The sequence below is a fragment of the Amaranthus tricolor genome, chromosome 5, assembly GCF_026212465.1.
Source record: "Amaranthus tricolor cultivar Red isolate AtriRed21 chromosome 5, ASM2621246v1, whole genome shotgun sequence".
NCBI classification, from domain to species: domain Eukaryota; kingdom Viridiplantae; phylum Streptophyta; class Magnoliopsida; order Caryophyllales; family Amaranthaceae; genus Amaranthus; species Amaranthus tricolor.
In genome coordinates this window covers 20522703-20540958 of record NC_080051.1, presented here as the reverse complement: position 1 = coordinate 20540958, position 18256 = coordinate 20522703, and the positions used below count along the sequence as shown (strand labels likewise).

The window sequence follows — 18256 nt, the reverse complement described above, 5'->3', positions numbered from 1 at the left end:
TCATTGGAAAGATCTTGAAGTCTAGGTTCTAATGCAGCAAACATTGCAATTATGTGATTTTCCTATTAAAAGTTATAGCCAAAAGAATGAATATGTATCAAATTTCAACACAAACAATTTTTTTGAAATTAATGATCGTTATCGATGCTTACCGAATCATTTTGGTGATCATTTTCTTTTGCCACAGTAATTCAATTTTTAGTTTTAGTTTGTTTTAGTCCAATAAGTGTTATGAGAGAGTTTTTAGAGAGATATTAGAAATTGAAGGTTTGAAAAGTAAACAGGGGCAATCTTGAAAGTTCAATATATAAGAGATGGTGACAAAATGAAAAGGACTGAGATGTTAGAAATTGAAATCCTTTGTAGCATTTTATGGCGTAAAATCCAACATAACGTAGCATTATTACTTGCAACATTATAAAACATCAGAAGTGCCAAGCAGGCTACTATTGATATGGAGTAATGCGAAACATGTTTTTTTTCCGAAAGAATGAGAAACGAGATTAATGCACAATTACACGGCTTTTGTTTAAACAAGGCAAATTAATATCTTTCCAGATATTAAATATTTGAATATAGTTCTGAACAAGAGGAGATCGCTGGACATTGCATCATAGTATTACGTATAGTAATAACTTCTGCAATCTCCTCGGAATGACATACTGAACTTCCATCGGAAAAAATTAGCCTTCCTCGCCAAACTCTTGCGTAAATCTCTCATGTACATCAAGGTCTGATTTGCTCACAGTTGGCCTCTGCCGAGCAAGTACTTTTTCAAAATCTGTTCTTGTAATTGGGGGTGGAACAATCTGGAAAGGTAAAAATTGACTATAAGTCCACAAACAAAGTGCTAATTCACATATTGAGAACATGATATCGGGAAAAAAATATGGTGGAGGTATAAAAATAAGTGTAGTCAGTCACACAGTGAGAATTCAAAAGCTTCAAATTAAGATTCACAATGATTTGAGATAATTGTTCTTACTCCGAAAAGTTTATCTCAAAAATTCTTATTTCAAGCACAAGAATATCAAAACTTTAATTCCTCATTTAAGCACTCACAGCATTTGATGGGAAATGCATACAGAGAATACTACACCAGTAACAAGTAGGAAAAATTTGAAAAGGGGAGATACTGTTAGCGTCAAAGTTAGGCACCGATTCCGAAGTCCATTTGCTTGAATAGGCAATGTTCAACCAGTAAAAAGGATTTTAAAGCACCAATTGTGAGCAATCGGGGTAAGCCTCAGTTCTTAGCTTCTTATATAAGTATATCAATAAGATAAAAGCTTAACAGATGCTTAAAATAATTGAATACCTTAGCAGCAAGTCCCTCCGCTGCCAAATCCTGCATAGTAGTTTGGGTAGCACCTGGCTGTCTAGGCCCACAAGGCACCCAAATATCAGATTTTGTCTTGTAGAAGAACATTGCATCTTGAGTTTTACGAACAGGTTCAAAAAGTACATCTTTGACCTGCATTCCAAGCAATAGAACATTTTTCTTTACAAAAAGCAATAGAAAACTTACAGCACAAACAAAACATCTTAAAAGAGACACCCAATGCATAAGAAGTCTAGAAATAAAAATCAGATAAATCAACCACTTACACAAACAGATACATCTGAACCAGAGAATCCCTCTGTTTTACGAGCTAAGAATTCAAAATCACTCTCAGTCAAGTTGTGAGGGGTATCCCCAAGATGAACCTGAGTTCACAACATGAAAAAGATCAAATGAGCATGATAACCATGGATGAGTGACATGCCCAAAAGACTGAAAGAAGAAAGGCATTAGAGAACCTTAAACATATGCTGCCGAGCCTTTTGATCTGGTAGGGGAATATAAATACGCTTATCAAAACGCCGTCGAATAGCCTGTAGATATCAACCGTTCAGATCTATAGACATGTGCAAGGTGGACAAAATCATGTGAAAGTACCTGATCTAAAGCATATGGTGTATTTGTTGCAGCAAGAACAAGAACTTTATCGTCGTTGTGTCCAACACCCTAAGAGATACAACACCAAAAACAGTTTGTAACAAAATCTAAAGCTGAAAACAGACAAGAAATAATTATCAGCAATGCCACAACTTAAATTGGCCACAGGCCAGCTCAAATAAAATGGCCTGGAACTAGCCCATTCATTAGACCGGTCTGGTCTGTCTCAATGTTGGACCGTGCCGAATCAAGCATGTAATTATTTAAATTGAAAATAAAAAGGGGAAAAATCAAGTCAAAAGGCCAAAGCCCTCCTTTACCAGATCTAACTCCTCAGTCCTCAGAAACCCAACTCAGTCTTAAAATGTGGAAATCTCATTTTATCTCACTCAGCCCTAGTCCCTTCCTCTATTTCAAATCTGTTGATCATCTTCAAAGTTCAAAGTTCAAAGTTCAATCTTCATCCCCGATCTCTCAGACTCTCTGTTCTCCCATCTCAATCCATGGAGACATCGACCATAACCCATCTTCAACTATTGAGCCTCAAGGTTCTCTAAAGCCTCATGCAGTGCCCATAGTGCAAACGAAGGCCGCATCGCATCGAATCGACGGTATTGTAAAGGATTTCAAATTTATCGAACCAATATTATCCGCATCGTAAAGGTGTAAAAAAACCCATATTTTAGGCCGCATCAAGCAATCTTTCATGGTTTAGGCCATATTCGGCGGTACAATAGCCATATCATCACCGTTACTACAAACGCGAACGTTAACACATTTTTGCACTATGGTCATGCCTCAACCGCTTCTTAAGTAGTCGCCTAAAGGTCCTTTTCATCTTCTTCGTCTTCTAGCCTTCTACATCCTAGTCACTCACTCTTCTTCTAGCCTCCTTTCTCATCATTTTTAACAAAACCCTAATTTTTTATGAACCCTAATTGGAATCCCTAAAACAAGCCCTTAGCAAATTTCAAAACATTGAAACCCTAATCATAAAGGTATAAATAAAACCCGTGTTGTAGGCAGCATCAAACAATATTTCATGGTTTAGGCAAATATTTGACGGTACAATAGCCGTATCACCACTGTTACCAAAACCGCGACGTTAACACATTTTTGCACTATGGTCATGCCTCAACCGCTTCTTTAGTAGTCGCCAAAGGTTGTCCTTTTCAACACTTTTTCGTCTTCTAGACTTCTACATCCCAGCCACTCACTCTTCTTCTAGCCTCCTTTCTCTTCATTCTTAACAAAATCCTAATTTTTTATGAACCCTAATTGGAATCCCTAAAACCAGTCCTTTAGCTAATTTCAAAACACTAAAACCCTAATTTCAAAGCTCAAATTTCAATATTAAACTACCTCTTTCTCCCAATTTTCAAAACCTTAACCACAATTTTTTGAACTCCCTCTTCTTTTTTGAATCCCTTATTCCTAATTTTGAAACCATAGCTATCGAAACACCCATTTTTATTTTCAACCACCTCTTTCTCCCCAATTTCAAAACCCCGAAACCCCATTTGATATAATTCTAATTTATTTATTTTTATAAAAAAGCCTAACTTTTGAAACCTTTGACGCTCAATCACCCTTAATTGTTAAAATCATAATACCTAATTTCGAAAAAAAAATCCAGACATAAATCCCTAATCCTCATATTTCATAATTCCAAAATTAAGGTTTTTTTGAAAACTAAATTGGGGATAACATTTATTTTTTTAAATCATTCAATATTTCAATGGTTGATTTTCTTGTTGCTGGAATCATTAAGTTTGAACGGTGAAGTATGACATAGAAACATATATTTATGTATGTGATTGTCAATAATGTTACATTCTATGGAATCACAACATTAAACCAAATAAAAAAAATGTAAAATTTGATCATCATATGGCGGTTGAGTTGGGCTGCTCCGGCTAAGGACATTTTGGCCAATGTAGAACTAATTAGCAGTCAACTCCATGTCGATTTTTTTATTAGGTTTCTGATTCTAGACTATCCCGGTCTATAAACAGTCTGGGCATAATTTAAACCAATTTTTTTCCAATTAAGACCATTCTTAACAAATGAAAAAACAACAAAATAAGTAGCTAAATATAAAGAAGCTACACAAATCACCTGCATCTGCACCAGGAGTTCTGTCTTGATACGTCTAGAAGCTTCACTTTCACTTCCTTCTCCTCTTTGACCACATAACGAGTCTATTTCATCAATGAAAATAATCGAAGGATTACTTTCACGAGCCATCTGGAAAAGGTTGGAAACTAACTTTTCACTCTCACCCATCCACTTTGAGACCAAATCTGAAGAAGATACACTGGAGAAGGAGAGGGAAAAGAATTGAAAAGCTTGTCATGGACGGGGACATGCAAATTGGCTGAAGATGCCCTTAAAAAAGGACAATAAACAAATAAATAAATCAAACGTATAGAAAAGACAAAAGATTGGGTATTAAATATTTTCCTTTTCAAAGGTAAACGGTGTATAATTACACTATAACATGCCATATAACATCCATGAACCTAAAAAGAATATGCTAACCTAATGGTGCTTTCTACATCAGATCCTGCCTTTCATCCAAAGGCATGAGAGTAAGTGAAAATACTCCTCGTTTAAGAATCAGGCTAGAAGACACTTTTACTTCAAAGATTAAAAAAAAGGATCATACAGAAGATGTAGTCTTTGTGATTTGGCCAGTACATCTTATACCATAAGTTCATAACATTCAAAGCTAAGAAATAACACTATCAAATAAATAAATCCAGAAGTTGTGAGCCAAAGCCAACTAAAAACTAAAATATAGAAGCATACTAGTTAATGGTCCTCCAAGTATAGGCCTGTAATCTCTTCCAATTCTTTGTTCCTTCCTGTTGCATTTGCACAGTGCACATACGAGCCTTCTAGTTCTATGCAGAATATAGATGATCAGATGCACTATAAATCCCAGCTTGGAGGAGGGTACTAAAGAAATAATCTATAATGTAACCTCTGCCCACAAAGGGAAGGGAGAGAAGGCTAGCAATTGACACTTTTTCCATTCAAAAGCCTTAATCCCATTAGTAAGGGGCCAACTCCATGAACCACTAACGCATCTCAGTCCTTATGTGTCGTCCACAATTATACTCTTCCTTTATTCAATTCTAAGTTCTAACTACAGCTAACTTTGTCAATCTATTTTCTTCACAACTTCACTCCCTCAATTTAAGGCAATTATTGGTCTCCATCAAGCTCTTTTACAGTTTTAAAATCCAAATTCCTTACCTTCCATTCTGATGTAGCTTTTTATCAACACCACACAAGGTAAGCTGGTTTTCCTTTATCTTATCTGAAATATATGCAACTAGAACCTTCCACCGAACATGTTCATTCCAATATATTACGTATAGTGTGTGTCCACACATCCATTTCTATCTCTATCACACCCATCTTTCCAATATACAAATTCTTATAAACCCAAACTTTAGGCGTTAACACACTCATATGTATCAAACTTGATATCCTATGAAATTTTCTTTTTGACCGAAGAGGTAAGTCATAAAACACAATATAAGAAAGAGAATAAAATATAGTGACAAGAAAATTTTGAAAGTTAATCAAGATTCAAGACATAATATTTATAGCCATAATGAGAAAAAATCAAGATAGATTACCATTGTAGGATAAATAGTACATATATATTATATTCTACATTAATGGATGTTTTGGAACAATTAAGCCAAAAAACAAAGAACAACCATGAGAAATACAAGGAACTATAATTGAAACACAAAATATCAAAATAAGAATTGGGTCCAGAGCATTTCAAGAAATACAAAAGCTCTCTGAATGTTTTAGAATGGTGCTGAGAGCAACTCTTCGTGTGAGGACATTGATTACATTGTTTGAGACTTGGGAGCACCATACAAAGAATTACAAGTCATACCCGACTAAATTTTGCAACGTGCAGAATAAGTCCAGAAAGTTTCAAATTTATGCAGTCCACAGTCATAAGGCCATACTCCAAATAATTACACAATACACACTGTTATATTTTTTTTGGAGACAAACCCACAAGTAATACTCCCTCCTACTCTAATCAAATGTTCCATTTTATGATGCATCAAATTTTTTAAAAAGGGAACGAGACCACATGGAAGAAGATAAAAGTGATAGTTTAATGATAAATTGTGTAAATAGTTTCATCTCATAAGGGTAAAAATAAGGAAAAAGGTTACCAAATAAAGAAATAAAACCATATTCCGTTGACAAAACTTAAGTAAGAAACAAACCTCAGTGCAACATTCAAAGCTAACATACCAGGCTTGAAAAGTAGTCAAGTGCAGCGAAGATTCTCCAAGGACATAAAAATAACTACAAATACTGAAATATAGGCGTATGTCTAATACAAGACAGATACCTAAAGAATGTTGAGTCTGCTTCAGTTGCAACAGCCTTGGCTAAGTATGACTTTCCTGTTCCAGGCGGCCCATACAAAAGAAAAGCTCTCCATGGTCGCCTTTTACCTACGCATGATTATATCATGCTATCATTAGACGCTTTGCATCATTAATTGAATATATAACATATCACACAGCATGACAGAGAGTTTCTCTAGACATTACAACAGATGGGAACTACCCAAGATCAATATAAGAAATGCACATACCATCGCTACTGCATTATAGTTAAGTAAAGCATGACTTCCTATCAAATAACAGGAATAGCTAATAGAATACAAAAAGGAGAGCTTTCTCAAATATGGATTATGCAAGTTAAGAAATTTATTAAAAAGTCGATCAACAACATTTGAAATTCACAAATGTCATAAAAGAGCCAAAGCAAACGAAGTCCAAAATGGTATTTCGGATAAACTTCCAATCACCATGAGTCAAGAAGTATTTATGAATATTACTTCTACTATACATCTGGAAATCAAGTATGCAAAACCATACATAGTGAAAAAAATTTCATCAATTACAAAGATTTCTCACCAGTGACAAACCTTTTCCTATTTTTAATGTCAGATAAAGAAACCCACACTCATCATACCAGTAAAAGCAAGGACACTATATTAAAATAAGCTTGTTTATAATAAACTCATCAAACAAGAGAAACCAATCCATTTCCCCGTCTAATTATCCACATACCTTTCTACCCCCTTCATATTTAGATTTAGATTTTATCTTTTTCAAGTTCGTTTCCACAAAATTCTGGAGAAACAACACTTGATTTTCATCAAACCACCAAAATCTAGGAAATGATAGACATTAATACTATTGGAAACAACGAAATATCCAAAACTACAAACATAATTACACCACACTGAACTACAAGAATCTTCAAATTACATTTTCAAATGTCAACAAGAGCAAGACTAAATGAAAGCTAACTTCTCTCTAATTCCTATAACAAAACAGGAAAATGCCCAAGATTTGATCGCTAATCAACACAAAAAGTACCATATTTCATAAGACCAAGTTGCCTACTTACTAAACAAGGAAACAAATCATTCCAAGATTCCTTTTTCTAGCTGGAAAAGTTGTACAATAGCCATACAATCTTAGAGATTTATAAACCCGATAGAAAGAGGGTAAATGATAGATTAAAAATACTCTAAATTCTAAATTCTAGCACTGGAGCATCAAAACAATGAAAACACTATTTAATAGTATTAATGGTCAAACTCAAGGCTATAACAAGCATAGGTCACAACTTCTACATCAAAGTCTCACCCTTGTTTCAACATCATCTCATCTCAGAGAACCCCAAAATCTTGCAAATCATTTAGAGCATCAACTTATAATATAACAATCAAACGATAAATTCTATAGCATCAAAACTACAAACCCTCTTACTTCAAAGTATCAACCTAAAACAAGCATATACCAAAGTTATTCCCAACATCAAACTATCATTACTAAATCAACAATGTTCTCTAAAATGAATTCTAATACACTCTAGTTTGACAAGATGAAATCGTCATGCTACACTGCTTATAAACCCAATGTATCAGACCTTAAAAAATACATCTGAATTTCCTCAACAAGTTTTAAATAGGACCAAAATCTAATAAATTATCTAAAGCATCAAAATTTAAATATAGGTCTAAAAGATCAATCTATAAAAACTACTAAATTTCATACCATCAATCAAAAAGAAGCACATGCCACTATTTCTACTTTCCAATCGTAGCTTTAGAAAGCTGGTCTAGGAGCACTTAGGACGAGCATCTTGTGCGGGTGATGAGCTAGGCACCTTGATAGAGATGGAAGAGGTGATTCCTTAAGGAAAGTGCCTTATAGAGCCTAACAAAAGCATCTTAATGAACCTTATAACGCCTTTTGGTCTAAGCCTTAGAAGAAGCCTATTTATTATGAGCACTATGCTTCTCTTCTCCTCTTTCTCTTAATTCTCCTTGCTTCTTTATTTCTCTTCTTATGGGTTTCGTTGGGGCATTTTATGGGATTTTTAATTCGTTTTAGAGCGTCTCACCCCAAAGGGAAGGCACCGTGAACCTAGGCTTTGGGACCCTTACAGCCTTAGAGAGCACCTCATGCCTTTGAAAATTAAGTTCCCAACATCAATACATCATACCTCAATCCACAAAGTTTTTTGTAAATCCCTAACTTTTTAGTACCACAGCATCGTAATAAAATCAATAACAGTAACGAGAAACCAACATCAAATACACTAGAACAGTAAGCGCTAAAGAGCTTCAAAAAGATTGCCTTTAGACAATGACTTGCAAATCGATTAACCATATTAAGCCATCGTTCCTCATTACATATGGTATAAGCAATCAAGAACAACAGCAACAAGATAAATTAACAAAACTAACCAGTGAAAAACTGAGGAAACTTAACGGGCAAGATGACAGCTTCCTGCAAAGCTTGTTTAGCACTTTCTAATCCAGCAACATCACTCCACTTTACATTGGGCTTTTCTCGAATAATCGCAGAATTAAGGCCAGACCTTAACTTAGCCTGTTCAGCGTCTTCCCCATCTTTATCCCCATCTTTGGACTTAGCTTTAGGCCGAGCCGCAATAGCCGCATCGCCACCATTAGAAGCAGGGCCAGAGCCACCACCTTCATCTAAAACAGCCCGAATCTCCTCAGCTCGTCGGAGATATTCAGTAAATTTCTGAGTTATAGCTTCTCGAATCTTAGGATTCTTCTCGTACTTCAAATGCGTCTTAAAGTACTCCAACGCATTCATATATAGCGGAAAAGCCTTGGCATAGTTTCCCGCATTGTCTTCTTGTACTGCTTGTTTCACGTATTCGATCGCTTGTTCTTTGAAATTGCTGTACATACCTCAATGTTTAAAGCAAATCGAATCGAATATTCAAATCAATTAGAGTAATTCGATTGATAGAGTAGATTAGGGTTAGGGTTGTAGCATAGAGGATAATTGGGGGGTGATCGGAATAATGGAAGTGGATTGCTGCGAGATTCTTAGGAGAGACGAAATGATGGTTGATAATGAATTAAACGTAAATTGGTATATGAGGACAGTTTTGATTAACCTGAGAGCCTCAGGACAACGGGCAGGCGCAGGGGGATTGACTGTTACTCTATTAGGAAGCTGCTCTTTTGCTTTCCGCCTTGGTAAACTTTTTTTTTTTTAATTTCAAATTACTTTGCAACACTTTTTTTTATTATCTGCAAATAAAGGGTCAATGTGTCATTTATTTAAAAATAGACAATCTTTGTCTCATTTTTGCAACTAAAGAGATAGTTTATTGGTTACCGGTTAATATTTATTTCGAGAACATATTTGTCTCTGTCTTCTTCCAATTCACAAACATCTTTCAATTTCCTTGCAAACATCTTTCATTTCCCTTGCAAACCCACGAAAACAGTGTGCATCTTTCACCTTGATTTCGCATCTCCAACCCACGAAAAACCAGCATCTTCAAGTCCTTGCCAAACCAGTTGCTGCATCTTCAACCCAAAAAATCGGTCCCTTTAATCCTTCTCCAATAGCAACACAAATGTAAATTTAGGACAAAGTTGACTTTCACTAAAATATCACAACCTAAGTAAGTTTCTAACTCTAAATTTCTTCAAGTGATGTCTCCTTATTGATAATTGTTGATTTGCTTAGTAATTGTTAGAATTTACTCTCTTATGGTGGAATTTTGTTAAACACATAAGAAGTTAAGATTTTTGTGTAATTGTTGAAATTTGCTTTAGTAATTGTTGGAATTTATTCTCTTATGGTAGAATTTAGTTAAACACATTTAGAAATTAGGATTTTTGTGTAATTGTTGAAATTTGCTTAGTAATTGTTGGAATTTGTTCTCTTATGGTGGAATTTGGTAGAACACATTAGAAATTAGAATTTTTGTGTAATTGTTGGAATTTTCTTAGTAATTTTTGGAATTTATTCTCTTATGATGGAATTTGGTTAAACACATTAGATATTAGGATTTGCTTAGTAATTGTTGGAATTTACTCTCTTATGGTGGAATTTGGTTAAACATGTTAGAAATTAGGATTTTTGTATAATTGTTGGAATTTGCTTAGTAATTGTTGGAATTTACTCTCTTATGGTGAAATTTGGTTAAACACATTAGAAATTAGGATTTTTATGTAATTGTTAGAATTTGCTTAGTAATTGTTGAAATTTGTTCTTTTATGATGGAATTTGGTTAAACACATTAAAAATTAGCATTTTTGTGTAATTGTTGGAATTTACTCTGTTATGACATATATGCCCTACAAAAACAAGCAGGATTGTACCTCTTCAAATCATCCACACTGCTGGCAATTGTGAACATGATGAATGAAAAAGTATCTATTAAAATTTGGTACAGGGGTAAATTCAAGGAAGCTAAAGATAGTATTAGTTATATTGGAGGTTTTGGTAGAATAATGGAGGTAGATCCAGATGATTTGTCTATGAATTACTTGATGAGTTTAGCTAATAAGTGCGATGGAGATAGAGGTATAAAAGTGTAACATCCGTTTTTTTTAAGTAGCATCCGTTTTTTTTTTTTTTTTAAAAAAAATATAACTCCCCAATAACAAATAACTTCTCACTTCTCCCTCTAAATCTTATAACTAACCTTATTTATCCACTATAAATTAAACCAATTACCCTTAATTCATTCACATTATTACTCACACTTCATTTTTCTCCCACAAACTACTTTCTCCATCTTCCAATTGCTTAAAATTTAATCAAGAAAAGGCAAGGTTTTGATATTAAAGGTATGAATTTCATCTTTTGTTAGAAATTTTTTTTATTCAAAACCCAAAAAAATTTATGCTATTAATTGAAAAACACCCATCTTTTATTTGAAAAATGAAAAAAAAAAAGTATTTCTGACCTTAGTTTTCTGGCGATACGGCGGTCACCGGGATACCACCGGCGTGTGACGGCGGCCACCAGAGCCACCGCCGGCCGGCACCTTCTTCCTTCTCCCTCTTTCTCTCTCTCTCCTTTTCTCCTCCTCTCTCTTCTTTCCCCTGTTTCGTTTCTTTTCGTGAGTATTGGTAACCAATACCAAATTTCCTAAGTTTTCTAAAGCATCTTTATATATATATGTATATATTCTTTTTTTATAATCCTTTTATTATTTAAACTTCGTCCTTTTCTTTTAAAACTATTACTACTAATCTTTAAAATTTTAACTACATTTTAAAATTTGTCATTGTAAATAAATTGCAAAAATATAAATCGAGAGTCTTTTAATTTATTTATTTCGATTGGGTTGATCGGGGTATTAATTTGAGATATATTATTTTATCGTGTAGACAGCGAATTCGTAGACAAAGATTATTAAGAGCGCACGTTTGTTTAGGATCGCGTGACAAGGCAATTCTCAATGTCCATCTAATTAGGACTATCCCATTAATATTATGTGTTAAGTGATAATTAATGTGTTTAAATAGAATGCATGATTTTATATAGATTATTTGTATGATATTATGTTTTATATATTTACAAATTATATCTACTATTATTTTTGTCAAACTTGAATTTATAATTACTATTTTGATAAAATTTATATTATTATTCGATAACAAAATTAGATACGATTTAATTTGAAAGAGAAATACTTATAATATTATTATTTTGATGAAGTTATGTTATTATTTTAATAATAATTTTAAATGCAATTGAATTTGGGAGAAAAATATTATGATATTAATATTGCAAATGAATATTCTTGAGATATATATTTTTTTCTTGGGAAAACCTATGATCATAAAATAAAATGTATAATGTATGTTTGATTATATGTTTGTGTGCTCGCGACTAATTATTAAAATATATTAAATCACGTAAAGTGTAACACGAGGGAAATGAAGCTCTTATATTTGTTGTGATCCAAGTATAAGGGTGATGAACAGGTTGTCTTGTTTGGTTAGTATAGCTGCCGACAGGTATTATTATTTCTGATACTTGATACGATGTTTGGTCTTCCTTCTATTTGTTGTGATCCAAGTAGAAGGGGTGTGCGCACTAGGGTTCCCTGAGACTATCTGCTGGCCTTGAATTATTTGGGGTGACGACCTCTTGATGAAGTAGGTATAGGGGTAAAGCCTCGGCCTACTGGCGTTGTCGTTCCCTCAAATTAAAAATTGATTATGTGATTGTCATTATTAAGTATCAAATTAATAAATTGGTTTATGTGATATTATATATATTGTTTTCACAAATTGTTTTTTTTAAACTCAGCTATATATTATTTTCTAAAATTATTTCAATTTGATTATATTTTTCTTAAATCATTTTCAAACTTAATCGTTTTATGGGATGGAGTTGGAATTACTCAATTTCCTAATTTTGGGAGTTTTTCCCTTGTTTTTCTTGCATTCTTATGTTGCAGGTTATTGATTGCGTGGGAATCGTGGAGTGAGGATCACCTAGAACATAGGTTTTATTAGAGTCGTATTTCAGTTTAAATTTACCTTAAGTTGTTTAAATTTTATATGGACATATATTACGTTTCAGTCTTTTCTTATGTTGTAAGACCCTTTGTTTGATTTTGAAGTTATTAAGTTATTTCTTAGTCGTTAAGCCTTACATTTATTTTATTAGAAATAGATGTGGCGGTAACACTCCCATGAGTAGGTTTTGGCTCATGTTTTTCATTAAAGGTGTTTTCAAAAGTTCGACCTATTTTGAGGGTGTTACAAAAAGGGCTTTTTTACTTGCTTCCAGGTTACACTTTAAAGGATGGCTTAAGGAAGATAGATGGGGAAAATGAGTTACATAATGCAATAATTCAAATTAGGACAGTGAATGTGTATGTGCTTCATAAATATCCAACTTCAGCACTCCCTGTAACTTATCTTGATAAAGGACCACTTGATCAACCAAAGGTCCAGCCCAAAAAGTTAACCCCTAGAAGGAGTACTAATATAGCATTGAGGAGAAGTCCTAGGAGCAATTTACCAACAGCCACTACTACCAAAAGGGCATTATTCCCTGATACTAATGTTGACCACCCTCTTGAGCCTGAAATTCATTCTGATTTTGTAGATAAATCCGTAGAGGGGAGTGCATCTGGTAGTAGTAGTTCAGAAGATGAGGATTATGAAGTAGGCCTTGATGATAGTGTGAGTAGTGAGGATGAATTAGAGGATGTTGATTTAGTGGATGAGTTAGTAGATGTTGAAGGATCCAGTGATAAAGAGTTCGTAGCTGCTAGACACAAGTTTGGAGGGAAAATTTCTAAGCTTGTCAATTCTTTAGAAAGAGTGCAAAGAGAGGCTACTCAAGGTACGCATGGAGCTCAACAAACAGATCTGGAAAATGATGTTAAGGAAGAAAATGTAAACTCTGATTCTGGGGACAGTTCAGATGATATTGAGACACCTCCAGGTTCAGATGAAGGGTTTTTTGGTGATGAGAGCAGGTTAAGAAAAAGAGGGCCTTTACTTGGAGATAATACATATTTTAAGTGCTTTAAATGGGTTGTTGGGCAAAGGTTCACCTCTAGGCAAAGCTTCAAGAATGTTGTGGCAAAGTATGGGATATTACAGGGAAGGAATATCACAATAACCTCTAGTAATAATCATAGAAAATAAAATATCACTGTGAAATGTGTCTAAAGATGCAATTTTTATTTGTATGGTGGATGGGATTCAAGGAGAGTTGTGTATGTTGTTAAATCAGTTGATGGTGAGCATAACTGTTCAAGAAACATGAAAAAGAAAAGGCAAATGAAATCCAGATGGGTAGCAGAGCAATTCTTAGAGGTGTTCAAGGTTCGACCACATTGGCAAGCTAAAGAAATAATTCCTATGATTAAGAAAGCCTTTGGTGTTCTTGTTAATAAGGATTTTTCTTATAGAGTCAAGTATCATGCACATCGAATGCTTCATGGTAGTGCGCTAGAGCACTACACCAAGCTTGGTAGTTACATTGAGGCTCTGAAACACATTAACCCACAAAGCTTGGTGAAACTTGTCGCTGATCCCACGAGAGTTGATAATGCTAATGTTTTTCAAAGACTGCATGTGTGTTTTGAGGGGTTGAAACATGGATGGTTAGAGGGATGCAGGAAGGTTGTTTGTATCGATACGTGCTTCGGTGCTTCCTAAAGACCTTTTTAGGTGGTCAACTACTAAGTGCTATTGGGAGAGACCACAATGATCAAATGTACCCAATATCATGGGTCGTTGTAGAGGGTGAAAACAATGAAAGTTGGGAATGGTTTCTACAAAATCTTTAGATTTTTCTCAACTTAGATGATGGGAACGACTTGGTTATTATATCAGATGAACACCAGGTTAGTCAGCTATAGTTAGTTGTATTCTGACAGTTATTTTTACATAATTGTTATATATTGTCATTTATTCTTCCATAATATGTTATTTTAGGCAATATTAAATGATGTTGCTAAAGTGTTCCCTAAAGCTGAACACAGACATTGTGCTAGACACATTTACGCGCACAAGTCATTCAAGGGTGAGGAGTTGAAGCTTCTGTTTTGGAAGGCAGTTAAAGCATACAATAAGGCTGATTTTGAAGATGCTTTAGTGGAAATGGAGAAAATATTGCCAGCAGTTGTGGATGGTTTCAAGAGGTACAACCTTGCTTGTTTTTGTAGGGCATATATGTCATCCACAACAAAGTTGATGTCATTGTGAATAACATGGCAGAAACAATTAACGGATATATTATCACTGCTCGAACAAAACACATTATGCACATGTTGGAAGACATTATAACACAAGACATGCAACAGTTATATGTTAAAAAAGGAGATGTTAGTATGTGGAAAGGTGATTATGGTACTAGGGTTATAGCTAGACTAGAAAAGGAGAAAGAGAAAGCTAAGAATTATGATGCTATCCCTTCAACTAATACGATCTTCCAGCGTAGTCATTATTTGGGTGATGTTATGACTGTCAATTTAGAAAGTAGGACCCGCACATGGCGAAAGTGGGATTTGACAGGGATTCCATGCCGACATACTATTGCTTGTATCTCTTTTGTTCGTAAAACTCCCGAAGATTACATTAATCCTTTGGCCTAGAACAGATCTTACACTCACACCTCCACCTATTAAAATAGGGTCTGGTAGACCTTGCTTGAATAGGAGGAAAGATCACCATGAAAGCCCAAAAAAGGTAGGAAGACTGAGTAGGCACGATATGAAAATGACTTGTGGCATTTGCAAGGTTAAGGGTCACAACAAACAGAAATGTCCAAACAAGGGTAGGTTGCCAACTAATGATGAACCACCACAATCTCCACGCAAGCGGGGCAGACCAAGAAAGGCATCAACCTCTATAACAACAATCCCAGAGAATGTACAAGAAAGAGGAGCTCAACCAATAAGAATAGGTAGAAATGGAAGGTTAATCCATAGTGGTGTAGGGTCCAGAGGGGGAAGATCTGGACAAGCAGGGTGCAACGGTGGTAGGACATCCACATCCGAAGTAAGCATCTTATTTTACATAATGAACCATCTTATTTGTGTATAATGATGACTTAATTGTATTGAATTGTTTAGGTTGCAGGAACAAGCTCAATCACTCAAGCATCAACTGAACAAACTCAAGCATCATTTAGCTAATGCTGTAATGTAATGGGTCAGTTTTGAATTACAGTGTACTGCCATTAGTAGTTTTGCTGTAACGTAATGGGTCTGTTTTGAATTGTTTTGTTTTGAAACAATGTTGTGGCAGAAAAATATTCTGTTTTGATTTTTTGGCACTGGTTTTAAATTGTTTTGTGGAATGGTGCTTTGAAACAATGAGACGGCAGAACAATATTCTGGTAGAAGGTTCATGTTAATTTGTGAATTTATTACAATGAAGATGAAGAATTTATTAGCGTAGGAACTTTATTTCTGTTTTTTTTAAGAAAAATTCGAATTAACCGGTCACAGCAGGTTGTTTTACCTACTATCTCTTTAGTTGTAAAAATGAGACAAATATTGTCTTTTTATTGAATAAATAAAACATTGACCCTTTATTTGCAAATGGCTAAAAGGTTGATTTTTTAGAAACAATTTTACCTTTTATTTATGGATGTTTCGTTTTACTTACAATACTATTCTTTTGGCAAAGAGCAGCTACATAATTCTCTACTTTAGTGTTACTTTATTTCTATTTCATATATATCTTTATCAATTACACATTTTTACTTTAATTACTTTATTTTCAACTACTACACACTACCTACATTTAATAACTCAATAAACTTTTTTCCCAATTAACTAAATAATTAAATTCAATAATTACCCCTCCATAAATAGAATTACTAAAACTCTAACCCCTTTATTATTTACTGATTCTAGATGCTCATCTTCACCTTTCTTTCCTCCCAGCCTCTTATAAACTCTAAATAAGATTCATCTTACTTCTTCTGCCTCAAAACGCCTTCCTCCCTCAATATCACTCATTTCTCCCTCCCTCTTATAAACCCAAAATCAGGTTTATTGTTTTTATCTTTAGGGGTTTTTATCAGTTTAGGGGATTTTACTTATGTTGATCATTCTTTTTTAATCAGTTTCATCTTCTTCTTCTCCTTTCCGTTATCAGTTTTTAGGGGTTTATCTTCATCTTCATCTTACGAGTTCGTAAACAATTTTTTTGGGTTTATTTTCATGTTCAACTGTATTTCTAATCATTTCTGTATTCAAGTTGATCTTCATCTTCAACTTTTTGGGGTTTTATCGGTTGATTTAAACTTTATTTGATATTATCTTTTCATTTCAATGAAAAAAAAAGAAGCTTTGAAGAAGAAACAAAATGGGTTCGATGTTTTTGGTTTGGTATTCTGATTTTTATACTGACATAATCCCATCCTTTTGTACTAACAAGACTTTTGGAACCCATGTGATATGGGTAAATATGTCATTTTGCTATACACAATGTGTTTTCTTAAAATTTGTGCAAAGAGAGTACGTTGCACCTAAATCAAAAGAGAGAAAGTATATATTTTTTCATTAAATTAAAATAAAGTCAATATTCTTTATAATAGTCAATAGATGCAATTGCATAGGAATTTAAATAAGTTTTACTCCCTCTAATTCAGAGTTAATATTTTATTTGCTTTTTATATGTTTGTTATTTTACCAATTTTATCCATACTATCTCTAATTGTGCATAAATAAAAAATATAAAAAATTGATATCTATAACCTTCATATTGTAACAAATCAAACAAAATCTCATTTAACTATATTTAAACAACTTATACATTGAGAATTAAATACAAACTAAGAGTGCAATGTGAATAGTATCCAAAAAGCAAAAAGGACATTAACTTTGAATTAGAGGGAGTATAATATATTGTTTATAGAGTAATTCATTTTAAAGGTTTTATTTAAAATATTTCGTACATGTAGAGAGAAATTTAAACATGGTTTTCATGATATACAAAAGTTAAATATATTAATATTGAATATTAATACTTAACGATCTGTTTGATGATCGGTATTAATAGTAAGAACGATAATGAAAATTTAGTCTAATTTTGGCGTGAATCTTTTAATAAGTTTATGGTCAATTGGTCATGCTTTTTGTACTCCAATTAACTCATTTTCTTCATAAATTCATTTTATTGCATTATTATTTGAAGGGGTGATATTAGGTGATAATGAAAAATTATGAATTTCTTTTATTATCAATTTTTCATTATCCATGAGAATGAGTACATTTTATGAATATTTATACTATAAATCATTCATATTACCATCTTTTAACACCAATAACCAAACAGGCAATAAAAGTACTAAATTTTTCTTGATGATATAATTTAAATTTATACTTTTTTTCGAATATAATTTTAATTTATACTTTTTATATAGTTTCTTATAAAATGTACAACAAATTTCCTGTGAGACAGCTGCATATGTGCGATCA

The 18256-nt window shown here is 33.6% G+C and overlaps 1 protein-coding gene across 1 annotated transcript; it reads right to left on the bottom strand.

The window, feature by feature from the left end:
• Positions 1 to 420: 420 nt before the first annotated feature.
• LOC130812603 (protein SUPPRESSOR OF K(+) TRANSPORT GROWTH DEFECT 1-like) lies at positions 421 to 9490 on the bottom strand. Its single transcript, XM_057678127.1, has 8 exons — positions 8757 to 9490; positions 6336 to 6441; positions 4058 to 4256; positions 1940 to 2008; positions 1801 to 1875; positions 1609 to 1707; positions 1319 to 1474; positions 421 to 809 (listed from the first exon to the last, which is right to left on the bottom strand). The coding sequence occupies exons 1-8, from the start codon at positions 9229 to 9231 to the stop codon at positions 684 to 686; spliced, it is 1305 nt and encodes a 434-aa protein (XP_057534110.1). The 5' UTR covers positions 9232 to 9490; the 3' UTR covers positions 421 to 683.
• Between the last annotated feature and the right edge of the window lie 8766 nt (positions 9491 to 18256).